At 42.6% G+C, this 27,430-nt stretch overlaps 1 protein-coding gene across 6 annotated transcripts in view; it reads left to right on the plus strand.

The window, feature by feature from the left end:
* rtkna (rhotekin a) overlaps positions 1-27,430 on the plus strand; it is a 55,807-nt gene that overhangs the window by 22,711 nt on the left and 5,666 nt on the right. For 5 of the 6 annotated variants that reach the window (XM_055011296.1, XM_023273728.3, XM_023273731.3 and 2 more), the window contains exons 2-7: positions 22,885-23,146; positions 23,756-23,809; positions 25,543-25,660; positions 26,242-26,466; positions 26,618-26,712; positions 27,281-27,387. In XM_055011296.1, the coding sequence (XP_054867271.1) occupies positions 22,885-23,146; positions 23,756-23,809; positions 25,543-25,660; positions 26,242-26,466; positions 26,618-26,712; positions 27,281-27,387 (861 nt within the window). Of the gene's footprint in view, positions 1-5,153; positions 5,809-22,884; positions 23,147-23,755; positions 23,810-25,542; positions 25,661-26,241; positions 26,467-26,617; positions 26,713-27,280; positions 27,388-27,430 lie in introns of those variants that run through there. The other variant, XM_023273730.3, reaches the window with a different exon arrangement.

Genomic DNA, 27,430 nt, shown 5'->3' on the forward strand with positions numbered 1-27,430 from the left:
CAAATACGAAGCAACAGCTCTACAAACAAACACTTACCTTCATTTAAAAAAATCCATTTCCCAGTGCACTTTCCCTCTGCAGTGGAGAGTAGCATTAATAGCATGACTGTAACGCTTGAGATTGTGTGTTTCGAGGCAACGCGAGTGTGTGTTTGTGTGGTTAAGCATCAAGCCAAAGTGTCTAATTGAATCACAGCTCTCTGCAGGATCCTTGGCCACTGAGTTGTAGTGTGCGTCTGAACTGGCATCTGAAGCGGCGTCACTGGTGGGTGTGTGTTTGGCAGGTGGAACAACTCTGTCAGCTTTAGCGAGGCTGCTGTCTGACCATCTGAGAGTTCATTCTGCTTTCATCAAGGACAAGAGAGATTTCTTCACTCTTTGTTTTATATGATGCAATAAATGTCTCCATGTCTTAATTTTCTTAGTGTCTGTGAGATTTAATAACATCATATAAATAGGAATTTGCTTGGCTGCTTCAAAGGGGGAGTATGTGATTCTTATCCAATGCGGAACACTTTGTGTCAAATTCTGTGAGTATCTGCTCACAGTCTGCTAGCTGTCTGTTCTGTGGGTGCGCTGAAAAAAAATCAGGTGTTGGTACACAGCCTTGGCTCTGTAAATGGGAAACAAACAAAGTGGCTTGGACTGATGGCACCACTCTATTTCAGGTGTTGTGTACGCGTTCATTCTTCCGTACAGCACAGGGAAAAAAGGAAGGGGGAGATGAGATGGGGGGGAAAGTTTGCAGAGGGATTAAGAGGGACGGTATATCTGGCACATGCCGACTCGCAACATATGCCAGCTATCTAAATATCAACAATCTTTCTTCAGAATCACACACTCCACCACATAATATTAGAGTCATGCAAAGCATAAAGCTGACTAGTTTGTGTTTCATGTGACTTGTGTTGGTGCTGTTGGTGGACGCCTACCCATGAGAAGATGGATGACTGTGGTGTTAAAGGAAACCTAAATGAAAACTGTCACCGGGGAATTCCAGGGTTTGGAGGCGGGTCGGCAGAATCCAGGGCTTAAATCTTATGTAGATCTGAGGGCCAAGACTGTTGAAAGGGGCCTCTTGTTGTGGTACGAGGTGTCGATAGCTGTGGCTGTGCTGTGCATCCTCCCCAGCCCCATCAAAAAAAAGAAAAAAAGAGCCTCTCAGTCTCACAGTGATGAGATCAGTGGAACAAACTCTCCAGCTAGATGATGTCATGTTTGTTGCTTGAGGTCAAAAGCTCAAGGTCACATTAGGAGAGGGTGTGTATGTGTGGGAGGGGTGTATAGAATAGCATTGAAAGCTGGATGAAGTTCACATAGCCCTGTTGTGTTGCTATAAAATCTAAATCATTTGTTCTCTTTGCTCACTTTTTGCATTCACAAAGCATTCACACTGCTTTGACTCCGATACCCTCCGTGTCCTCCTTTGCCCCTTCATTAGTGAAGCTATTTAAAAAGAACATGCAGAGTTGAAGGCTGTCCATATGTCAGTATATGTGTTTCTAATCTTTTCATCTCTAAGGACATGAAAAGGTTAATCCATCTTACCTTCAACAGTATTGACTAAGAGACCGTGTAGGAATTCCTATTGGTTCTGGAAACAAGCATGGCTTGATATGATTGGCTGAGACAGACAGCGAACTGAACTGAAGACCCCTGTTAACCCGTTACACCACACTCCTCTTAATCAGTGTTGTTAATCATTATGTCATTGGACATATACTGGCTCATGGTGTAACTGCACATGTATGTTTATTGAGCAAGTATTTTAGGCCTACATTGTAACAGACAGCTGTGCTTAGGTCCTCAGAGTTGGTGGCCACAGCTGTCAGTGTGAGATCCAGAAAGACTGGCAGTCAGTGTATATATATATATATATACATCTCTGAATATGATCACTGCTAATGTGACTTATTTAATACTCCAATACTGCAACACAATAGGACGCTTAAACTGTAGGTGCACATGTTCGTACATTATTATAAAGCACAATGCCACAAGAGGTGATATATGTTATAAATGCTCTAACAAGCTTTACTGTGATGGTGTTGCATCTGTTTGCTGTCAGGCTGTAGTCCACTCCCAGCATACTTGAGGTTAGACACCTAATGCTGCAAGACACTGGTTGGAAGGCACGTCTCTACATGCTTCTTGGTCGTTGCGCAAGACAAAACCACCACAGCAGCATAACAATATAGACACAGTTTCTAAGACATGAGAAACAGTTTAGCTGTGATAGAGAAGTCCTGTTTGTAGAGGCTGCCATGCTTCCTCGTGGCCAACAGGGGGCCTGTAGGCCAACGTGTGTTGAACACAGGAGTGAGTATATTGTTCCTTCCATGTAAAAAACAAACTATTTTGCTGTAGTAAGAATTATGAAGATTAGAGATGAATGCACAGTAAGGCTGCGCAAATAATGACAAAGAATTTTGGGTTAATTTTTTAGAAGAGTGGGGGCTATACATTCTTATTCATGTGCTACGCTCAATTTTTGCCCTTTAAATCAGTAATTTTAATTCAATCAGGATCTAACAGAAGCAGTACTTCTTTTTTTTTTCTAAAGCTCTTTAAATTGCAGCATGGTGTAATCCACATAGCTCCTGTGATTAAACTAAAAGATTGCACAGATTGTAAATAATCTGCTGCCATTAAAGAAACTTAAAGAAGGACTTATCTTCAGTCCTGCTCCTGGAACCTTGCAGTAAAGTAACTGAAGCTTGTACATATATGCTTTGATGCTTCCTTTGGGTCAGTCTATGTGAAATTGCCCTGAGACCTTTATTCAAACAAAAGGCTGTGGAAAAGAAGCTGGTAAAATATGTGAAAGAGAAACACAGACGTGTCCCTGAACAACTACTGTCAACAACGGTACCAGATTCACATCTCCACAAACCAAACAAAAGGGTGAATTTTGCTACACATTTACTGCTCAGTTACTCCTCCAGGCCATGATCGGAATTAAGATTTCATTCTTGTTCAGGCTCATGAAAAGATTACAAATTAAACAGAAATGCAACAGGAAAATGTTCTATAATTAGATGTTATGAAAAGGCTCCTCTGTCTACAGTAGGAAGGAAGGGATCTTGAGGATGTTCAGTAGCAGCAGAGAGGAAGAGAAATGCCTGTTTGGGGAAAAGGGCCGTTGTCAAGTGAGTCAATAGGAAGTGCTTGAATCACAGAGGGAGAGGGCTGAGTAGGTTAGTCTGGCTGGAGGAATGTCCTCTCATCCTGTGAAATGCAGTGTAATGACACTGGGAATGATGCTATCATTCATTCAGCTGGTCCCACTGAGCTATGCAGCATCTGAAAACTGATGCTGACTCTGTGCAAGTATGTATCTAATCTCACACCCAGATTCCTTGAATATGCTCACATACTCAGTGTATGTATTGTCGTTTGGCCAGTGCCGTATGACGCATAATTTTAATCCCCCACTGTTTTGTATGTTAATTCTGAGCATCTTTATATTACCTGCACATTTTGTTGCCTGTGAAGTGTGAGGGGAAATGTGCCTCTCGCAGCACTTCTGTGACTGGCTCCCTGGCACAGCTAGCCGCTGATGAAACCTTAATCTGATTAGCTGTAGGATATTTACAGCTCTAAGTCCTAAGTTATCAAGGCTCATCTTGTTTTTGCTGCACACATCTAGTCACACAGAGAGATGAGCAAACACAGATTTGCTAAAGATGGTTGAAATCAAATTTTACATTCTGTCCGGCTTTCTTTATTAACATTCTTGTTGGTATGTGATGGCTTCAGTAGGACTGTCCTCTGCTCCCACACTGAACGTCCTCAGCTAAAGGTAAACAACTGCATTCACCCGACAGATGCACCAATGTATCATTGCCCTCCTGAGATGGACTTTGTTGCTCTGTTGCTATTAGCCAAGACTGCCCACAGACAGACTCTCTCCTCCTCCGTCCTGATCCTCCTACACGTCATCTGCTGCATCTCTGGACCGTGTATCTCATTCTGCTTCCCAACTCACCCACAACACAACACAGCACACAACAAAACAAGTGTCGGGTGTTTTTGTCCTCCTTTGCTGTGATTGTATCCAACTTGCTCTGCTGAAAATATTCAAACAAAAATGGGAAGAATGTTCCATGCTTTATGTTTATTTCCTGCAGAGGTCTATTTTCGTAACGGCCTCCTCTTGTTGGCTAAATATGTCCTCTATTATTAGTGTTCCAGTGTGGATTTCCTGGAGCCCAGCGCTCAATTTGCCGGTTCACCCTAACCCCTCGCTTTCTTTTATTCCCACACCTATTCTAGCCGGACTCATCTGTGTTTTCCGTTTCCGTCTGCCCACAAATCACTCTCATACATCACCAGTTGACAAGGCGATGTGCTCCGCTGCACAGCAGCTTCCCAGTGTGCACATATGGGCCGGGCAATAAGCAGAGGCATGCACACACAGAGAGAGCTGTCAATAAAATTACGTGCAGGTATCATCAGAGTGTTGACTGCTGCACAGTGTTACCTGTGCACATTGTAATATCTTCATATTGAAACATTTAGAATTATAATCAAGCAGCCAACAAATTATCATAATAAATGTAGACATTGTGAGATGAATTTGAGGTCTGTTAGTAGAATAGTGACTCTTACACTATTTGCAGACTAATACTAAATGGGCATTATTGGATTTTCACATGGGCAAGTGCCAAGTGATGTAATAGTAGAAATCGAATTACATCACCTAAGATTGCTGTAGTTTTGCAGCTACAGGTAATTAAATAAATGTTGTCCCATGTACTTTGTGTATGTCCTTCTTGATGTGTGCAGAAAGAGGCCTAATGCATGATTTGATTCTTGAAGCAAGGACGTATAAAGTGGAATATTTTTGCTTGTACTGTGCAGCATTACAAACACCATATTGACCAGTGCCTTGTGAAAAAAAGTTGAGTCATAACTTAAAAAAAGAAAAGCATTTTATTTCCCCCCCACTGTGGGCGGTGTAGGCACATAGCAGCCACAGTAGATTTTTACTGACACACTCGCAGCCCACTTCAAACTGTGGCCAAACTCTGAGCTGCCAAATCCTTCTTATGTCAGTTGTCCCCCCCGCCCTAAATAGCTTTAAATAACTTGCTGTCATTTTGTAAGATTTTGGACGGACGTGGGAAGCACTGAAAGCTGCCTACTTGATGTTGTGACAGCAGCAAACTCCTGAACAAAAGGACGCCTCAGTTACAGTATTTACTGTAGAGATGTGTGGTGGAGCAGCAGGATTATGGTGATGTTCCTGGAGGACCGGTGGACGCCGCATTGAGAGCCACGGTCTTCAATGACAAGTCGCTGTGCTCGGTTTGCGCGCAGCTCCACGCAGATTAAGGACACACATACACACACCCGCCTCCTCAGAAACGGCTCTCGGTTGGTCCATCAGTCGGTCAGTCGTTATCCTTCCCTGGCTCGTTCTTGTGATGGTGTGTGTGTGTGTGAGTCCAGACTGGAGCGTTTTGAAACTACAACGACGACTACAGGGAAGACAACGTAAGAGGGGCGCAAACACATGACCGCTATCACAGGGAGTGCGGTTTGGTGATTACTGCGCGGAACCTTCAACTTCTTGAGGCCGTTCAACGGTGGCTATTTTCGGATTTTTTTTCACTGGATGTTTCTCGCTGCCTATAAATGGAGGTGCCTCCGAAGGAAAAACTGAGTTAAGGTCTTTCACGTTGTGTGTGGGACGCTGAACGGGACCGTGGTGTTGCGTAAAGGCGCCGCGCTGCCAGTTTTGGAGAGTTAGGAAGCCGGAGTGCTGCCTCTCTGGATAGGATGAACAACTCAAAGAATCAGAGGGTAAGAAGCCTGTTGTTTTGGTTAAATTCGTAACGAAACGGAAAAAGCCATTTGTGTTATTAGTCATGAGCTGATTTGTCACCGTCTGATAACACGCTGGAGCTGCCTGTGATCTTAGAACGAGCCCTAGACGAGCAGCAGCTTTGGAATGGAGCTCAACTGATTGAACCACGTCTCCTCTGTCCCATAATGTGCTGTTTACTCTGCGGGAGAGACGCTTATGCCACCACTAATAACACTGGCACTTGAAAGTAGTCTGACTTATCTCCAAGTCTGCCTCTCTGTTTGAACCTACAGGACATATCCTCGATCAATGAGGCATCCTGAGGAATTTGCAGCTGAATCACACAAGGGATTTCATTTCTAGAAATCAAAATGTGGAAGAAAACTGATGAGCCAGTTCTAAAAGATGAATTTACTGCGTTGTTAGTGTCTAAGATTTATGTCAAAGTAATGAGTTGCTCCTAATGATTGGTAAAACCATCGCTACGAGTTATTAACTTCTGCTGAAGATCACTAATTTTTCATTTTTTAGGCTTTTTAATGGGATTTGTGTCAGTTGCTTACGATTGACAGACAGTTGGCGAAGGGAACAGGTGCTGTTACAATAATTACATCTCCTGTAGGCATAATGAGCTGTTCGGTAATAACCGCAACTAATGATTTTCTTGCCACCTTCAATAACAATATTCTTTGTGAACTAAATGGCGACATTAGTAGGGGGCTTATAACTCTCATTTAATCTTGTCTAGCAGCACTGTGGAATATCAGCCAGCCTCTCAGAAGGAGAACAGTGTGACAATGGTGGGATATTACTGCAGTAATGACTTACATCTCCCAGTCATCAACCTTTCCCTTCACTTGTGAACAAATCTTTCCGAAACGCCTCGAGTTGGCAGCACAGAAATAGCCACACTTAAAATGGACGCTAGAAAATGACTTTAAATGTGAGACTGTTTGGATTTCACCGTTTCTTTGGGCAAAATGATAAACTGTCATGGTTCTGACACAAAGATGTTTTGGTTCAATGTGTTCAGGAGACATATCGATCATGTGTTTGTATTTCTGTTGCAGGAAACCGTTGGCCATGCTTCCCACTTAAACTTACGCAAAATAAACCTGGGAAAAAAATACTCAAAAGAAAGGACAGCTACCAGAAAAAATGCTTTTCTTGACACGCTGTACCTTTAAGAAAAGCATCCAGAGAGCCTGAATGTGTATGACAGGTTATTCATTCTGGTTTCTTAGTCTGACCAGCACCCTGGTAGCTCTGATCACTTCCAATAATCAACTTTTCTGTCACCGCTGAAACTCTATCCATGTTCAGATCAAGCAAACAACAGCATTCCTCTCTCTCTCGACTGGCTTCACTTTACTTAATTAAAAGCCACTTCCTGATGTGTGTGCATGAGAGAGAGAAGGAGCTAGAGCTGAGATTTTAGTCTCATGCTGATTTGAAAGGTCACCTGCATCAGTCAGAGATTGAAAGAGCAAGACAGATGTGATCTTTCCATTTCTGGAGTATAGCCCATGTGTCTGTGTCTGTCTTTGTGTGTGCACGCAGAGAATGGAAATCTGAAAATGTGTGATGTGTGTTCATTTTGTCCTTACATTTTGTCATTTTGTCCTTACTGGGGCGATAGCCACAGCCATCTCTGATCATTAGTCCTGAAAAGGTCACTGATGTGTCAGAACTGATCCTCAGTGTGACCACGTTATGAACGTTTGATAGTGATTTGGATGTTCGTATTTGCTGTGCAGTGTAGTTTTTGCATGCCGCAGCTGAACTGATTTGCCTTGCTGTTAAATGCATTTACGCTTGTGCTTTTCATTGCGTTTGCAATTATGCAAGGAGGGAAAAAGTCAGCATCCTGTGTCAGTTCACCAGCCGTGGAATCCTTCAGACCTTGTCTTACAATCAATAACCACTTACTGCAGAGGAGCTCTCTGCAGTCAGGTCTCTGTCTGTCCTCCCAGCTTTCTGTCTCTCTTTCCCCACCTGTCTATCTATCAAGACGTGCATCTCCAGTGTGTCTCCTCTGCTTGTATCTGTCCGTCTTTCCTTTTTCTCTTTCCTACTCGGCCTCCATTCACCTCTGCAGTCACGTGTGGCGTTTTCTTTTTCCTCGCCGCCTCCTTTGGCTCTTCTCGGTGCTGCTGCGTGCCTGCAGTAGAGGTCATTCCGTCTTCACTGCTGATATTGTCCATTGCTTTTTCCCATGAGGTGGCTGCAAGGACTGAGATAGGTAGGACTTCCTCAGGCTGAGACACACAGGGGAAACTGCAGCCCCATTACTCTATGTACTGCACAGCATGACAGCAGCTGTGGAGCAGGAATGTGTGTGTGTTTGCGTCTCTCTCTTTGAGCCAGTTGTCTTAGAAATAGCATGAAAAATGAGCCACTTAAACCCAACTCGGCCACAATATTGCCTTGCTGCCTACCCAATTATAGGTCTTTTAACTCAAACTTATTCATATACGCTCTGTCTCACTCTTGGGATTTCGTACTTTCTCACAGTCTTCTCGCCAGCTTTGGTCGTCCTCTTCTGCTTTCACATTCAAGCTTCATGACTCAAATACACTTTAAACAAAACAAGTTCAAAAACTGCCCCGACATTCCATAGCAGGGCTCTCTTAGTAATGTTCTGTCCTATTTTTAATTTGGAAGTGAGCATTGTGGTTAAACTCAGCTGCAGAGTTTTCAGTTGGGTTTGTCCTGACATTAGCTCTTCATAACGGACAGAGAGGCTCGATGCTGGTTGACATACGTTGGATGTGTAATCTAGAAATCATGTGAGACAGCATGTGTATTCGTGCAGCAGCGTGGCGATTGTTGGTTTGATGATGCAGATGAGGACAGGAGTGATGGACAAACAGAAGACAGGCACATAAACGGAGAGACAGACAATTAGAGAGGGGTGTCGACCTGACGATGTAGAGGCAAAGGATTGATGGTCACGGAGGAAAGAGCTCAGCCCAGTCGACAGCTCATCAGACAAGCAGCTAACGTAGAGCTGCTGGCAGCGGATCACAGTCAGGCCCGATCCACGTCTCTCTATCATGTGTGTCTGAGGAAGCAGATGCTGAGCTGTCAGCCATTTATACAGCCCTGTCTGACAGGCTGTCTAATACCTGCTGCCTGTTGTACGCTGCCAATCCATGATTAGTTTATGTTTGTTTAGCGGAATTGCTCTTTTGTTGCTGATTTGAGCGGAATCACAAAATGCCTGCATGCATACACGCACTAGAGCCATGGAGATCTCACGTACTGGATAATTCATCTACATTTCATCCTGCTTCCATGACTCTTGAATGAAATGCTAGCATGGTCGTATAGAATCAATTAAAATAGTGGCATCAAAGACACAACTGTACACTCCGTCACACACCAAAAAAATCACACGCATCATGCTACTCACATGATGCCTCCATTGTGGGTTTGGGTGAGGTGTTGCAGACAGAACAGGTCATTTGTGTGCAGCGTGTGTGTCAGAGGACACAACATGGCTCATGGCTTTTGCAAGAGAATGTTAAAGGGGCGCGGTGCACACATACTGACTGGCTTTGGAATGGCCTGCGTCTATTAACAGTGAGTTGAACAGACAAGGTTTTTTGTAGACTGATGTAGAGCCTCTATAAATACTATCACATTGAGCAGTCCGACCTCTGCTCTGCATATGTACCACAGTGGAAAAACTTGACCGATATGGGTCAGTTCTGATATTTTTAGATCGACTGGGCCAATAGCCAACCATGTGCTGTAATATTTGCTCTGTTGCCTTACTTTTTTTTTCCTGGATTGAAAACTGCATGTAACCTTATATAAGACAAAGAATCCCTCTCCATTCAACGCATGAACCTATGTCATAAATTATTGAAGAAAAAACATAATATTGTATTTCTTTGATTATTTATACTGCAAAAAAAAAGGGGGGGGGATGGAATCGACATGCACAATATTTTCCCAAGTGCCCAGAGGTATTTATGACTGGAACATGTTTACATCTCTACTATAGTTATTTTACTACTTGCTTTTTATTTTTATCCATGCTTCCTCTTGGTCCGTGTAAACACATCCTGCAGTTCAGTCAAAAAGCCCCTGAATTTTTGCCGTGTGACTGTTGGTTGCAACTGAGTCAGTGATGGCTTGCACAGAGAAGCAGATTTTTTTGTTGTTTACAGAATCATTTTTGTTTTAACGGTTTAGTTTTCGATTTTTTAAAATATGCAACGCATAGAATAAAGTGATTTTGATGAAATATCAAATTTTTAAGCTTAGATTTGATCAAAGTTTCCAGTGGAACAGTATATAAAAATCAAATTTTTGTCGTGTCTGGATCTGACAAATGATGTAATTTTTCAGATTTTTCAAGATGATAATATGCCTTTCAAACACAACTGAGGATTTTGGGGTTCAGAGGGTTTAACAATGAATACAAGTACCATGAATAACAATAATAATAATAATATTTGCAGCTTCTACACAGTGCTGTGTTTATGGAGGAATGACTGTCACATTTGCTTCCACACTGAACGAAAGCTGATCAATAAAACACAGGAGCATCCTGTGTTTTATTGATCAGCTTTATAAATTTCACATTTACTAAAATATATTTTAACATTTTGTGTGGGCCGTTTTAAATATCCATCCTGTGCAAATTCATTCATACTAATTCCCATCACTAGATAGACAAATGGGGTTTGCTTTGACACTCGGTGTAAAACCACGTGAGGCTCAGACGGCTCTGCTTGTGTTCGTCTACTTATAGAACATTGATGTCAGCACATAGAGGCTGTATATTATTCTGCTGGAGCTGAATATATATTGTGCTGAATCGTCTGTATCATTGTCTCTGTGTGGCTAAATGGCTGAGTAAATGAGTATGTAGAAGTTTAACACTGTTTTTGTGTGTGTGTGTATGTGTGCATGCAAATATGGACACCCCACCGCCGCCACCAATCTGTTAAAGATGTTCTGGAGGGCAGAGATAAGGTCCAAACACACACACACACACCCACACACACACACACGCACACACATTGCTGCGATTAATTATATTGCGTGTCTTGTTCTTTTCGCTTTTCAATCTCAGTTGCCCTTATCCGCCTTCTTGCCTTCTCGACTCATTTTCTCACTGTCTGTCACTGAAATGACACATTTGTGTACGCACACATTAATGTATGCACAACACACACACACACAGACTCGAAGGGTTAATGTGGACCATTAGTAACCAGAGCTGACTGTAAGAGCTGTAAAGTGGACAAAGGGTGAGAGCCAAGTGACAGTGTACAGGACTGGGAGTGGATCTCACCTTACATGTGTTCCATATGACATGAATATGACTGTCATTAATCAAGGCAGCAATCCTGTGATAGCCATACTCCTTAGCTCTTGCGGTCTGCATTTAATTAATGATAGTGCAAAGCTCTCAAGTTATCCTTCAGAATAAAAGATTCTGCTTTCTTGCATTTGAAATCAATTCGTTTCCTGTGTTCAGATGATAACTAAATGAAGCTCTAAATACTGTAATTTCTGAAGCAGATACACTCTTTTCATAGCAAAGTAAGTGGCTGTCATTAGCATGAAAGCTAGAATCACCCCCACTCACTCATACAGCCTCCAGCCATGCCTCATCTGCCCCTTTCATGGTCATTTTACCCCGAGGGCAAAGGGCTGAGGGTCAGTTTAGTGATATCTCGTTTTGCTCTAACTCGGCTCAGAAATCCTGCAGCTTCATGAATATTATAATGAACTGCATTCACTTCAGAGCCCTCCCTGGTCGATAGCGGTTCAAGGACACACAGATACACACACAGAGTATATTCACACCATGGAGTATATTCAGCCTCGTTAGTGTGTGTCTTTGACTTTAGCTCGCTGTCTTGTAAACCGGTGTGTCGAGCAAAACCTCACCTCCGCTCCAACAGATCTCACGTGGGGGTAGCACATGCAGTTATGTATACACATGTGACCATATAGTCTAAATAAGGAAACAGTAGCAACAGTGATGAATAATAGAGAGTGATGAAAGTAGCTTTAACTGGATAGAAATGGGGCTCAGAGAACGCACAACTGTATAACAGAACAAAGAGAGGGAAGAACTGATAGCAATATTTGATCACATTGATTGGAAAAATAGCAAGAAACTATATGTTAGATTAGCAGAGACATTTAATATGTAAGATTGACAGTCATGTTTAAGATTTTTACTAAAGCTCTCCTTTGCTCATCCAGGCCACGTTTCAAGACAAGTTCAAGAGCACTTTTAATATGGATAGAAGGCTAGAAGAAGAATTCCTTTTCATATTTATCTGCATTAATGTGCCTGAACACTACATGCTTTGGACTTAACTGCATGTCTCCATGTGTGTCTGTGCTACAGCAAAGAAAGCTGGGGTAAAAGACAACAGGGAGGGGATTTTGGCAGGCTTAAATGCTAGTTAGGCCGGCTGAGCTAATTAGCCCCGATTTCCTCATCCTGATTCAGAGGACGAAAGCCTGGGATTACTGAGAGGAGCACTGTGTGTGCGTCTCCAAAAACTACGTCAGGCTGTCAAAGCTGTTTGGCATGCGGACGGGGTTTCAGTGCATTTATTTGCAAAAGCCATCTAATGAGAGCTTTACAAGTATGTTACAGTGTGTTGCACAGCGAGTGTGAGGATTGGCTTGTCCAAGCGAGATAACTGGTCACCCCTCACCCTCTCTGAGGATGAAAAGGAGCTTAATGGCATGGGACCCAGCAGGGATTGCTCTCTCTTTCTTAAAGATGCGACACTATGACCTCATGCCCTCCCCGCTCCCCCGTTGTGCCTTTTAGCTGCTCCTCATCTGCCATTTGTCCCCATCCTCCCAGTGCGACAGTGATGTCCTCATACATTTTCTGACTGGAACATGTTTGAATCTCAAGGTTTTACTATATAAGGAAAGCTAATGTTGATTGATGACATGAAAGGGAAAAAGAGATGAGGAAATAGTGTAGAATTCCATGAAGGTTCTTGGAGCTTGGAAATGGGTGATATTAATACCAACAGTATGGCCCAAATTAATTAATATATTGGTTTGTTATTCATCTGTCCATGCTGTGTAGAGCCTTGCCAGTGAAGGCATGCAGTCCAAATCACTCCGATAAAATACTCAAGTCATGTAATGCTTTTGACCAGCCAGAAGAAAAGATGTGAGCAAGGCTGTAAACATGTTCGCTAGCCAGCCGTGGCACATGGCAGGCATCACATCCAAGGCCTTTCTCTGAGTTCTCGTCCTCTTCCTGCCTCCTCCGCAGATATCCGAGGTGTGAGGTATCGTGTCATATTGAGAGCTGTCAGTCAACATGACACTTGCACAAACACTGAGGTTCCTGCAAGAGTCAAATTAGTTTTTTTAAAGGGAAAGTGTTGTGCCATGTACTCCACCCAGCCATTTTGGCGCAAGCGATAAGTGACAACTTTCGTTCACAGACTAACACCTCTCTTCAAACAGCAGTTTGATGTGTTCGAGAAAGTACAGGCTGCTAGGACATTGAAAAATTCCTGCACACTGCGGATTAAAATGTCATATCAGTGCCTTTTTGCTACATGTGTATCTTTTAATGTGATTAAATCCCTTTTACTCTATCTGCCCACTTAGGGATGCACTTGCAGAGTGCTCTCATTGAGAGAGATCACAGCCGTCTTTGATCAGGGGCTTAGAAAGACCTGCTTCATACCCATTTCTTCCCTAAACCCTTCTCTCCCTTCTCCATATGGGCTTCTGGCTTACGGGAAAAGCTAGCTAATCAGTTAATAATACAGTATCAATGTGTGTAATAGTCAGTGGCTGTGTTCCAACCTGCAGTGCACAACACTTAATGTGCCAGTAAAGTGCAGTGATGAGGTTACAGGATTGCTGTGTGTGTATGTTTCTTAATTCATTAATTACCTAATGCAGCCCCCAGACAGTCCAGTTTGCCAGTTACTCTCATTAGAGCTTCTCCATTACTGTTTGATTAGAAAACAAAGCTGCGTGGTGACGACTCTTGTCCCTTTTGTGTCTTCTTTATTATCTGAAGATGTGGATTGTGTTTTTTTGTTGATTTTATACCTGTGAACAGACAAAACTATGCCAAAACTGGTCAAGAATTCAGCTGTTAATATGCATTTCTTGCAAGTTTTGAGTAGGCTGCACTTTATAGCCTTTTATGGCCTGTTTGGACCTTTGAAGAGTGTAATATGTTTTGTTGTATTTCTTTTGGATTCAGCCTAACAAATCAGTAAGGATTTACAGTTTTATGTCTCTATATAGTATTACTTTTTGCTTTGGATGCAGCCCATGTTGTTCCCTATGGTTCCTTTAGAGTTGAAATGGAAGAGAAACAGGAGGTGGTACTGCTGTTATTAGTGTTTTTCTGCGGCTGTTACTCATAACAAACTGCCCTGCAGGTTCAACATATACCCTTTCCAGCCCCGTAATTTATGAGTCTGGTTTGGGACCTGCGTGCAGTGTTTCATAGATCTATACTCTGCAGGCCTGTTAGTTGCATATGTCATACTGAGAGACCACACGTGCTCATACAGTAGAATAACACAGGTGCACACAAATTTCCTGTTGTTATTATCACCTATACATTGCCTTCAAATGACTCTGAAGGCTGCTTTGCCTGTCTGCTCGTTCTCCCAATTCCCAATGTGCTACTATATGATAATGCAGACCTGGGTTGAGTGTGCTGTGCACAGCCGTGTAAGAGCAATCAAGCTTTAGTGTGCCTATAAATTGCTGCAGTGATCACTGCTTGGCAGACTCTAAGCTCCCTGCGCTCTCTCATAGCTCTAAACAAATTTGTTTTATAGCCTGAAACACACTCCACTGTTGCTCTCCTTAGGGCTAGCAGCCAAAAAACAAATACACTTGGAAGCACAAAGTGCACACGTAGAACAAATACGCACTGATTCACTTGCATGCAGCTCTTTGCATATTCTGGCATATTCCTGGAAGTCTTGAATGTCCATAAAATATGATTTAGGACGCAGACACATGCATATTATTTCACTCTTTAGCACTTTCTGCTCTGGCTCCACCCAGTGTGTTCAGTGACCCATCTGCAGTGGGACACACTGCCTTTGTGCGAGAACAGCTGGCTGCAAAGTCACTTGGACACGGTGTCACACACAAGTGCATGTGGACAGGCACTCGCACAGATATGCACATAGTTTTCCATGCAAGCAGAGCTGAAACAGTCTCTATTGTCTGCAAATGATTGAATGCATAAGCTGCCGGGAGGAGGGAGAGTTCATAGTGTTAAGGCTGTGCCAGCGAGTCGGTCCTCTGTTGAAACTCTATAACAAATCACTTCGGTGATGACGTCAGCACGTTGGCACCTAGACCAGGGTGCACCAGCACATTTGGCTTCAAGAAACAACCCTGGGAGTGCAAGTGTTAAGTATGTCCTGGCATTGAGCAAGCTCAGATTGCTTTGTAGCCAGGTTTGCTGTAATAAAAGGCAACTGCACACACTCCACCCTTTTCTGTTTCTCTCCCCCTCCTCTCCATCTTCCATGACCAGTACCAAACCAGCTCCCTTCACTGTTGTTGTGCCCTGGCAGCTGGAGTCTGAAACACTGTGGGGACATTGTTTAGTGAATGGGATCATTGTTTTTGAGTGGTTTGGGTTTGGTTTGGGACTGCTCTGTGTTTTCTGTTTGCCCCTAATCTAATTCCTGGCTCTGTGTTCTGGAAATGATTGTACATGTGTGCATGCGTGCATTTTTCATGTGTATTGGCAGTTGTCTGTGCATATAGTGACATGTATTGTGTGCTATGACTGTCTGCTCTGCTATGACATGTTCCATGTGTTACTGTCTGCAAATGTGACTCCTTTCTCCAACATCCCAATAATCCCTTCACCGCTTCATCCTTCCATCCATCTTCCTTCTGTATCATTCTTTCCTCTCCCCCTGTACTTGTATAGCATCTTCATTCTCATCTTTAATGTTCTCCTGTATTCGATCCCTTTTTCAGCTAATCTTAGATTTTTTTTAATCCCTTTATTCTCTTCCTCTCTTACTCTAACACTCAGCTGCTCCCTCCATCCTTAAACTACAGCCATGCTCAGGGTGTGGGAGAGGAAGAGGGTGAGCAAGAGGGAAAGTAACGGAAGAGGGTGGAGAGGAAGGCGAGGCACATAGTTGTGGCTGGCTAATTGAAAGCCAGCAGTTTGGTCAGTAAAGTCCCAGCGTATGGGAGTGGTCAGGAATTTGCAAGTCTTGGTTTTGTGTGTGTGTGTGCGTGTGCGCAACAAAGATGGAGTAGATCTCTGTCAATCCGTCTGTGACCATGAAGAGTGGCAGATAGTGCATGTTATTGTGAGTGTGCGAGCTTGTGTATTTGTCTGTTATTGTATGTGAATGAGTGAGCAGGATTTGTCTTTGTCAGTGTTTTTCAGTTTTGCTGCCATTACTGTCCTCTGTTGTCTTCATGCTTCTCTGTTTTCTTTCAGTTTCTTTCACTCTGTCTGCCCAGAGAGTTTTTGTATTTGGTCAGTCAGCTGTGGTATCTTGACTGTTCACAAAGAGCTTTAACAAAAGGTTCTGTAGTGGTCCGAGAAGCCAGTCTTTCACTGGTGGATACAGGTTCCATCCCAGCGTCAACCATCCTCTTCGAGGTCCTCCGACCCTTCTTAGAGATGAAGACAGGCAGAAGGACAATACCTCTACTGGTGTCATTATTGATGTCCGGTGTGTATGTGCACATGTTGTAAAAATGCAGCACATTATTGTGTTATAATCTATACCAGAGTCATGCCAACAGCTCTGTTAAGCTGCACTTGGACCCGGTGGTGCATCAAACTAAACGCTAACAAGCTTTTAATTACAATTAGCAGGTGTAATGTTTAACATTTCACTATCGCTTTAGCACGCTACCATTTGCTAATTAGCACAAAGCACATAGTGCCACTGAGGCTGATGGGAATGTCACTAGAGGAATAATGAGGCTTTTACCAAAGTCAGAGGGATTCTCTGATTCTTACATGACTTGAGATCCAGTGTTGACAGTAAATATCTATGATGTTTTCATAGCGATCCGTTGAACAGGAATTTGATAATTCCATCAGAACGAAAGGGGTGGGCTGACTGACAGATTGGCGTCTTCATCCCTGAAGTCTTGTAGCTGATCTCACTAAAAATGATAAAAACATATGCATTGTATTTTCCGCTTTAAATTATTTCTATAGTTTTGTTTAGTCGTTTCAGCACGATTAAGGAATAACTCCTTCACCTCCCCTTGTGATTTTTATTCCCAGAATGGTTTTTACTAATCATTTATGTGTTAAACCTAACCCTGTGGGCTGACCCCATGCAGTCGTCTGGCCTGCTCAGAAACTGGGGTCAGGGGTTAGGGGTCAGTGATCTGAACAGGAAAGCTTACTCGTGCAGAACAGCACATCATAAACAAACCATTACACACCATCTGCAGCGGCGTCAAATCCCCGAGCAGCGTGTGTGTGTGTATTTGTGTAGGTGTGTGTGTGTTCATGTCTCTGTGATCACACCCATGGACACACAAGTGAGGATCAACACAGCCAGACGGGGACAGAGAGGTGACAGAGAAGTGACCATCTGGTATCTACTGAGGCATCAAATTACCTGCTGAAAGGTTATATTAGCATACATATACTGTCTGCCTTCAAATATTGATGTTTGAAGCACATAATAGGTCTGTTGTCGCTGAGGTTGTGTGAAACAACTATCTGCAACTCAGCAGAAAAGTTGGATAAGTTATAACTTTCTTTATATATTCAGTTAGCAGTTGTTAAAGTCCAAAGTGACTTATCACATTTTTGAAGATGTTGACATCTGTCTGTTGGTTGGTCCAGCCTAAGACATCTCAACAGCTACAGGGAGATGATAAATTAAGGGAAAAACCTAGACCCTTGACCCTTACAGTAACAGCATCTGGCAGCTCTGTTGTGCCGTGGGTGACGTTTTGCTGGACCCACTTGTCCCTTCAGGGGGAAGGGCCACTGCAAATCAATGCAGAGTTGTTCTGTGTAATCATTCTTTCAGCCTGTGATGAAACATTTCTATCCTGGTGGTCGTGGTCTCTTCCAGGATGACAGTGCCTCCATCCACAGGACATGAGGGGTCACTAAATGGTTTGATGAGTGTGAACAGGTGAATTATATACTATGGCTTTTGCAATCATCCGATCTCAACCCTATAAACCAACTTTTGGAGATTTGCAATCGATGTTTTAGATCGTGCTCCTTACCGCCATCATCAAAGCACCATCTTTTAAAAGAGTGATGTTCTCTCACTTTAGTAGAGGCCCAGTGACTTGGATAAATCATGTTGATCCAAACACCTTGCTGTGACACCTTAGGTAGGTTTTTTCCTTTAATTTTTTTTGTTTGTATTTAATACATTTCCACACACTTTTGTATGATACATTTGTGGCCCACAGAATATTAATCCATACTGACTTTGTTAATGCTCTGACTTTTCTCAAGCTCCTCCCCGAAGTTCATGTTTGTGATGAAGCCTAATAAGTGATCTCTTGTGTTTTATACTGGTGTCACTCCTCCACTAAGATATCACAACATCCATTGCGTGGGTTAGCATATTTTTCAGTTGCATGTGGTGGACTTTGCCATGTTAAGAGCTTTATGAGGCTGGATGAATCATTCTGGTACATACATTTATGTCTACTACTGATTATAATTGTAATACCCCAGCCACTAACAAGTCAAAATTCCAATTTATCCAACACTTAGGTTTATAACTACATGCTCAGTAGCCTTGTAATGTAAAATGCTCAACATGATAATCTTTCACCAAGCTTTTCACTGTAGAAACTTGGTGTAATCATCAACACTTTCAGCTTTTCCATTTCCCCGGCAGTGTAGGTTCCATTAGATTCAACTGCAATTTGAATAATAATTGAAGTTTTGCTATGTTAACCCAGTTGGGTTAATTTTATGTTGTTGAAGGCGATGTTTGAGAGGAGAAGACAGTTATTTGACAAGGATATCAATGAGACAAAAAAATGGCATTTTCTGTCTTCTCTGGGTTTAACCAATCAGCATTTTGCTGTCTGGTTTTAATCAGTCAGCATCAAGCCTGCACAGCAGTTTATAACACAAGTACCAAACCTACTCTAGTAATTTTGTGGAAATCTGCTTTTTATACGTTCTTGCCATTAGCATGTTAGCACTGCCAAAGCAAGCATGTTAGCTGTGACATTAGCATTTAGCTCAAAGCACTGCTGTGCCTCAGTATGGCCTCACAGAGCTGCTGGAATGGATCTGGACTCTAAGTCTTGTTTATACATATACATTGGGTGCAATTTGGGGTTTGGTGTGTTACCCAAAATCTAAATTCAGTCATAGTTTTCTTTCAAAGTAAATCGCCAACTTGTGATTATAAAGTTTTGTCTTTAGTCAGTGGTGCAGCTACCCAGTTTTTGAGAAATACTGTTGCTGCCATATATCACCGTTTTTTTTTACTTTCTCTCTCAGAAAATGACTCTATCTCCCAATTATTTTCACATCTGCTCATTTACAGAGCTGTATGCTTCATTATCTTGACAGCCAATTTGCTTATAGTCTTTGAACCAACCACGTTTTTCTTGGAAATATCTCTTCATTGTGATTGCCACCTTTCTTTTACCACCACGTTTTGTGTTTTTTTCCCCATCAGCACCTCATTCTTGCTCGTCTTCTCCACTCCTTCCTTATCCCCTCACCCTACATTCTGTCTTTTTTGCTTAAGGTTTTGCTCTTTCTTTCCTCCCTCCTGCAGTCTCTTTTCTTTTCTCTCCACAGTTTCCTCTTCCTGCATCTGTCACCCAGACCTTTCACCCTGTCAGCCCACATCTCCTCTGTTCTTCTCTCTCTCCCATCCTCCCTCCTTTCTACTCTTTTCTTCAAGTCCCCTCCTTGTTTTCTGTGACAGCACCGCATCCCCTCTGTGTCGCTGCTTGATACCCAACAGGCACTGCATCCCTGTCGCCCATCCACCCTTCCTTCACCCTCTATCTGGCTGCTGTCCACACTTCTACCATCACTGGCAGTCAGCAGTTCTGGCAGTGCCCACTGGTCTAACACCTGCCACTCTGAGCACACACTGTGAGAGAGTGTTAGTGAGGTTGTATTTATCTGCGCCGCTGTGTATTTGCGAAAAAACATAAATTGAAAACGAGTTTATCACCCATTCATTGTTGCATGTGTACAAACCAGTGTTATGTGCTCATCTCTTATCTACCTAAGTGTGAGTGTTTATGTCAGTTGGCTGTGCTCCGTTAACCCGACATAAGGCCAGACATGTGGATTAGAGGCAGATCTAGGCTGCTTGATTTCTATTCTGAGATCCCCAGAAGGAGAAGCCTGTTAATTTAGCTGCTATAAATACAGGACCTCCTCCCAGCAGGTCAGTCTAAGACCCACTGTGTGGAACTGGACTATGTTGACAGCTTCTTTCACTATGTGTGTGTGTGTGTGTGTGTGTGTGCATTCCTTTAAAGTTGGCGACAGCCTCAGGTTCAGTGATGCATGGAGGATGGTTTGTGGTGCCACCATCGACAAGGACATTGGGACAAAACCCTGAGCTGGGCCTTTTCTCATTCTCCTCTGTATTCTCAGTCGGTTTTTCCCCTTTCTGTTTATGGTTGTCAATAACAACTAATGATTTTCCCACTTGCTTCATCTATAACATGTCAAAATCCAATGAAATGTGTCCCATTAATTCTCAGGCATCAAGGAACTATCAGTTCCATATCCACTTGATCAAAATCAATAATATCAATGTTTGCTCGCTTCTGTTTTTCTCTCTCGTTCTCATTTGAAATTGCTCATTTTCTTTTCAAAAAAGAGGCACTTGTGATGAAAGAAAAGCTCATCAACCTTTATAAACAAACACTTGACCTTTAAAATTCAATGCTCCACTTGTACCTCACAGTCATCCAGTAGTTAAATGCTATCCATGTTTATGCTGTTGCTGTAATTTGGTTTCCTTTCTTTCGCAGTCAAGAGTACGGTAATTGCTTTTCAGTTAGTGAATGTGTTTATTTAATGACAGCCTCATTTCGTGTAGCTACATTGTGTTTACCAGCCACAGTTTAGATTGGACACGAATCCACACTGATCATTATCTTCATCATCTTCAGTCTTAATTCTCTCAGTCGAGTCTTATGATTCTTCTCTCTGACAGTATTTCTGAGGAGAAGTGTCAAAGTAATCACCTTTATCCAGTCTTAATATCATGTCATGTTATTGTAACAATCAATGCTCTAATGCATGGCAGCAGATTGTTAAATGCTGTAATGTTTTGGTAGTTTGGTTTAAGGACAAAATAGTTGGGTCTGCGTGTGATTTACAGCTGCTGCTGTAACTTTGACCACCCTGTAGAAACACTGTGGCCGCATCCGATGAATCAAGTTAGTGGTTAATCAGGAATTACACACAAATCCCATTTTGTCATGCACTGCTTCCAAGTAAGAAACTGTCCAAATGCGGACTTTTATGTTGGAATCGAATTCATTCCTCTCCTACTGGTTCTCTGTTGAACAAAGTGACTCATGCTTGGAGAGAATCAGGTAGAAAAAAGAAAGCAAGTGTGGAGGAGAAAAAAGGAAAGCTGATTGAGGACAGTGAAGTGGAACAGATGGAGTGTGAGAGAAGGTGGAAGAAATGAGCAGCGAATGTATAAAAGCTTAAATGAAAAGAATAAAAAATTCATAAGAATCAGACGGAGGGAGAGAGACGATAAATGAGAAATATCGGAGTAGGGGAAGGATTTATCAGGCTGAGAGAAGAAGGACAACAGGAGCATTAGAGATTATTTGTGAGGAGAGCGTGTGCTTGCTAATGTATCACTGGAGAGGATGAACACACACACACAACCATTTGCATGCATATATTCCAGCAGTCAGACAGATGTTGCATGCCATTTGTTCATTTAGTCATCAAAAACACGTAAGAAAAATAGCAAATAAACATTATATTTCCCTGTTTTCTTTAACCACTCCTCTAAAGACTATCTTGCTGATTAGTAATTCCCAGATTGAAAATGGTTTATGTGCAAATGAGTAATTAACGTGTTTTAGTTTGACAAAGAGCATTGGCACTCGCACTTAAGTTCAACCCAGCTTTGTTTTTGGTTGGTTTGATTCATGGACCCCTTTTTTCTCTCTCACCCCTCTCAGCTCATGTCTTTCTTAAGCATTTCTCTCCCTGTCTGCAGTTCAAGTTTATGGATAGTGTTATTGTGCTGCTGACAGCATGAAGTAGGGCTTAGAGATCTGTTTAAACTCTGGACAGCATCACCAGAGTGAGACCTACTCATGTTTGCACTTGTGAATCTGTGTGCTCATGTCCACATCCTGTGTACTCCTGCATAAGTGAAGAGGCGGCCTCCTTGCCCCAGATGAGCCAGGTCAAATTTGGTTTGATAGTATCTTCGTTTTTTTTTCCTATGAGAAATCTGAGGAAAGAGACATCGCTAAGTGTGTATGGGAAAATGGTGTGTGTCTGCGGCTTCTCGTTTGGGCTGCAGACGTTAAATGTTTGACAGATTCATTCTTTATTCTCAAACTTGAGATGCGCTGTTCCCTCTGTGTGTGTATGTGGTGAGTAAGTAAGCTTGCACTAAATGATTCAACATTTACAAGTCTGCTCAGTGGGGTATGAGGGCAAAAGGGCCACACACACACACACACACACACACACACACACACACACACACACACACACACACACACACACACACACACACACCAATGAACACAGACTTTATAATGCTTTCAGAGACTCATTTCACTAATGTATCCACAAGAGATGTGTGATCCACTGCAGACTTTCTAGTTGTTATCTCCTTATTCTTCCCTTCATTTTTTCCAGAAACACCCGTTTGAATCTCTGTTATTGATGCAAAAGTAACGCTAACAGATAGTAAGACTATTATAGCCTGTACTTCCCTAAAATACGTCCTTCAGTTTTTGATGCACAATATTCTTCAAATGTTTCATCACCCATAATTTTCACCTCCTTGTCCTCGCACTCACTGTTTTCCCCTCTTTCTCTCTCCACCACTCCTTTTTCCTTGCAGGACAGTGACATTCAGAAGAAGATTGACCATGAGATCCGGATGCGCGATGGAGCCTGCAAACTGCTGGCCGCCTGCTCCCAAAGAGACCAGGCTTTGGAGGCGGCAAAGAGCCTGCAGACCTGCAGCACTCGCATCATGGCCTACATGTCGGAGCTGCAGAGGATGAAGGAAGCGCAGGTCATGCAGAAGGTCACACGCAGATCGTCGGATGCAGGGCCGATGGACGACAGACTCCCGTGCAAAGGAAAAGTGGCCATCTCAGGCAAGTACCAATTAAACATTTGTATTTCTGAAAGGAGTGTGATTGGAGGGAGGTTGGGAAGGCAATTATCTTTAGTATTTTGAAAGAATTTGAGAAAAGTTGGCACTCTGGTTAAGAAGAGCAAAAGGAGGGGGAACCAGAGAGACTATTTGCATCCTCTTAGTGTTATAATTTAACACAGAGCTGCTCTTGTGAGGCCCAAATAGGGGATGTTTCATTTGTGTCTTTATGGATCAAAGTGAACATGATGGCTCGCAGCTCACCACACTGCAGAGAATTCATTCACTTCCAGGAGGAGAACAATAGGAGCAAATTTTACTGTTATTTTATGAAGTTTTAGAACACAATAAAGGTGAAGGAAGGCACATTAATGGGATGTGAAAGCGGTAATGTGTGTGTTAGTGGGTGGAGTGTCATGGGGGCACTGCTGTATTGTGTTTTACCCAGCTGGAGAGCATCTCCACACATACACACTCAGTCAGTAATTAGCTGTGAATACTTTTTCCAGACTGAAAGCAGTGCAAGCAAGGAGACAAACACACATTTCAGTTCGACAGTGATGGTGATTAACATTTTTGTGGTCTAATCCCCTGTCTGTTGTTATTACAGATCTTCGGATCCCTCTCATGTGGAAAGACACAGAGTACTTCAAGAACAAAGGAGGTGAGCAGTCCTCTCTGTATGAGTGTGAAGGAATTCATTTATGGCTCATGAATGATTTATGCCTGTAGGATTTATTAATGATCAGCTTCTGAGCAAAGCCGCCTGTGGCTTCACACAGTTGTGAAATGGCTAATTTAGAGATGTTGAATGTGGGTGAAAGTTTTGTGAAATCACGGTGGTGGTTGTGGGATTCGTCACCTTTTATCACTTCCTTCAGGGTGAAAAAAAGCAATGTGGACTTTTTGTTGCGTATTTTAAAAATATATTGACCTATAAGACTCTCTCTCTGAAATGTGCAGATAGACCACAGAGTGTAGCATTTTTCTGCTCTGTGCAACATCTATAGCAGTACCTGGAGCTGATCTGTTGCAGCTTTACCAGATATCTGTGTACTTTATAGGAATTGTGTGGGTTTTTTTTTTTTTTTTTTTTTAAATGAGAAACTCCTGGCAGCACAACCTGACCCACTGTTCAGTCTTGCTGGCTTTGCCTCTTGGCTCTGAGAAGCATAAGCATGCAAGCACCGAACTGGGTCATCATTAGTAGGGCACACTGTAAGAGAAAACAAATGAAATCTGTTGTACATTTAAGGAACTAGCCTAGCCTTGTTCTGTGGGATATTACTCTGAACTGGGTCGTGCTTAAATGTCTTTATGGCATTTGAGAATTCAATGGCACCCTGAAAATATAGCAATAGTAATTTTTATGTTGACTGTTTTCCATCCCACCTCTTCTTGATAAAGTCAATGTGGGTTAACCCCTGTGTAGTCATTATAATAGTCTCAGTGCTCAGTCTCTCCCTTGGCAGCTTGAATGGAATTAATCTGCATGACCTGTGCATATAAATGAACTCAAGAGACAGGTAGAAGACTCTTAACAAAGCTTAATGAGGCTGTTAGTCAAGGTCATTAAGCACTCCCAGACATAAACTGAGCCCAGGAGGCAAGGAGAAGTAAAGTGTGTTCCTTTCTCGCTCGTCCAGTCATGTTTTAGCCAAGAGTGTTGAGCTCATACGTCGAATAAGTTCAAACATGAAGTGTCAATGTGCCAGAGACACAGAAACCCATAAGCAGACCGTGTCAGTGTCGGATGTAACCTTGAATTTTTAAGGGAAATGCCAAAATGTGCACCTGAATCGTGCAGTAGAAGGAGAGAAACATACACCGAAAGAAAGAAAGTAAACCGTTCAGAGTCACTCTATTTATATTACAACACCAATACTGAAGGTGTTATTTCTTACATATATTGTTGTTATGGATATGGATAGGGTGTCGGTCTTCAGCGCAAGGATTTATGGCCTTACACATAATCTCAGTGAAACATCCTCAAATAATATTACAGTTTCTTTACAAGAATTTTGTCTTCATGATATAGTTTATTTTCTATGTGCATTGAAGACAAGAGCTGTCGTTACGCAGCTTTTATTGACCACTACAACATTAAAGACCAATGCAATTTAGTTTTAACAGCAAAGCGCCTATCAGTGCTTCATAGGGATTCTAAGCATTGAACAGCAGCAGAAGTGCTTGTCAGCCAGGTGAAGGAGTTGATCTTCTTTCGAGCTTCATCTGCTCAGGTCATACGCCCTGTCTAGCCCCTGGCTTCGACACTTTGTTACAGCCCACAGTTTCAAGGTTCCAAGTGATGCTATTTTGGAGCCGAAAATGAGTTTTCAAGTGAAAGATTTTTTTCCTCTCTCTGTCTGTTCTGACCTTCCTTGTTGTCCTTTGTAGAGCTTCATCGGTGTGCAGTGTTCTGCCTGCTGCAGCTGGGAGGAGAGATCTTTGACACAGACATGGTGATAGTGGACCGGACACTCACCGATATTTGCTTTGACAACACCATAGTATTGTAAGTCACCTGTCAGGCCTGCAACCAAACACTTACCTGAAATGATCACAAAGGACTTCAGAGCAGTGGTGGAAATAGCACTAAAACGTAGTAAAAATAGTCTTTTGCATGTAACATAGTAACAAAAAATTAATCATATTCATTATGCTAAATGGTTCTATCCAGAGTATTAAATTATGGAGCCTTGAAGGTCCCCCCCTAAACATTGATAAAAAACAGCTTTATGTGTTAATGCAGACAAACTCCTGTTAGTTTTGTTGAAGGACGAATTCAGCTTCATTAATTTTTGTTGCATGGTGAGCTCACAGTGTGAATATGCAGGATCTTTATTCTATAATAGTGCATCATGCTAGCCAATTGTATGTTTTGTATGTGAAATTGAGGTAGAAACAAATAATTGTTAGTACAATATTTCAGCCTGAAATGCTGTGGAAGAGAAGAATACAGTAGCATACATTAGAAATACTACTACTACTAAAGTATAAGTACATCAAAATTGTATTGTACAGTACTTGAGTAGATGCACCACTGCTGTTGAATGTCGCTGATAATAATAGTCATCATGTGTACCTCTTTTACAGTAGTGAAGCCAGTCCAGGTTTTGAGCTTCGTGTTGAGCTGTACAGCTGCTGCTCAGAGGACGACTACTCTGCAGGAAGCACGCCGAGGAAACTAGCCAGCAAGCTGAGCTCCTCACTTGGGCGATCAGCGGGGAAGAAGCTCCGGGCCGCCATGGAGCCTGGACCATGTAGTCCTGTTAGCAACGGAGGGGCAGCCCCCCTCCTGCTGCCGGTTCCCTCTGTACCGTAAGTTCTGTTTGAAATAATAACCAGCTTACATTTTCTACAGAGGGAGACTGGAGAAAGAATAACTTATTTATGGAGATCAGTTCTCACTGTAAACATGCATATTTAAACACTGAATAGAATTCCTCCCTCCTTTCTTGTGTGTTGACAGGGGCCCTAAGTACCACCTCTTAGCTCATACCACCCTGTCGCTGTCACACATCCAGGACAGCTTTCGCACGCATGACCTCACCATTTCAGGCAACGGTGAGTGGCAGCCTCCATCAATCTGTGTCCTCCCCATCTTCCTGCTCTCTCTGCCAAATCAGCCATCTGTCTATTTCTGTGTCCTTCCCTCACTTGCCACTGTCTCACGTATTCGCTTTGCATTCTAATAATTTCCTCTTACCCAGCTTATGGTACAACTCCTCCCCGTCCTCCCATGTTCTCTGACAGACAGCCATTGTCAAGGTCACAGTAATAAAGGTTGTGCAAGTGAGGTGACTGCTGTGTAAAGCTGTAATGATGTGGGCTAACAAGGTCCCAGACCCTCAGACAGACAGGCCCCTAGTGTTTTATTCATTGGGCCTTCAGCCTGCTGTAAAGTTTCATTGCAGCACTTCATGACGCTCCCTGCAGCTGCCAGTCTTTTACACCCAAGTGCCTTGTTTTGTGTGCTAAAGGGAGGCAGTGTGACGTGGGAATGAAGTGTGTGTCTGTGTGTGTGCATGCATGAGTATACATGTTTGTGTGTGAATTTTGAATGTCATGTGGGAATATTTTTTATTTATTAATCATGTTTATTTTTCTCCATCCTTCTCCTCTCTCCCTGTAGAAGAGTGTTCGTACTGGCTGCCGCTCTATGGCAGCATGTGCTGCCGCCTCGCAGCGCAGCCTCACTGTATGACACAACAGATGATGAGCGGATGTTTGAAAGTTAAGGTAAGTTGACGGGTGTGCATGCAGCAGTGATGTGAGCTATTTC

Source organism: Amphiprion ocellaris, chromosome 6 (genome assembly GCF_022539595.1).
Source record: "Amphiprion ocellaris isolate individual 3 ecotype Okinawa chromosome 6, ASM2253959v1, whole genome shotgun sequence".
NCBI classification, from domain to species: domain Eukaryota; kingdom Metazoa; phylum Chordata; class Actinopteri; family Pomacentridae; genus Amphiprion; species Amphiprion ocellaris.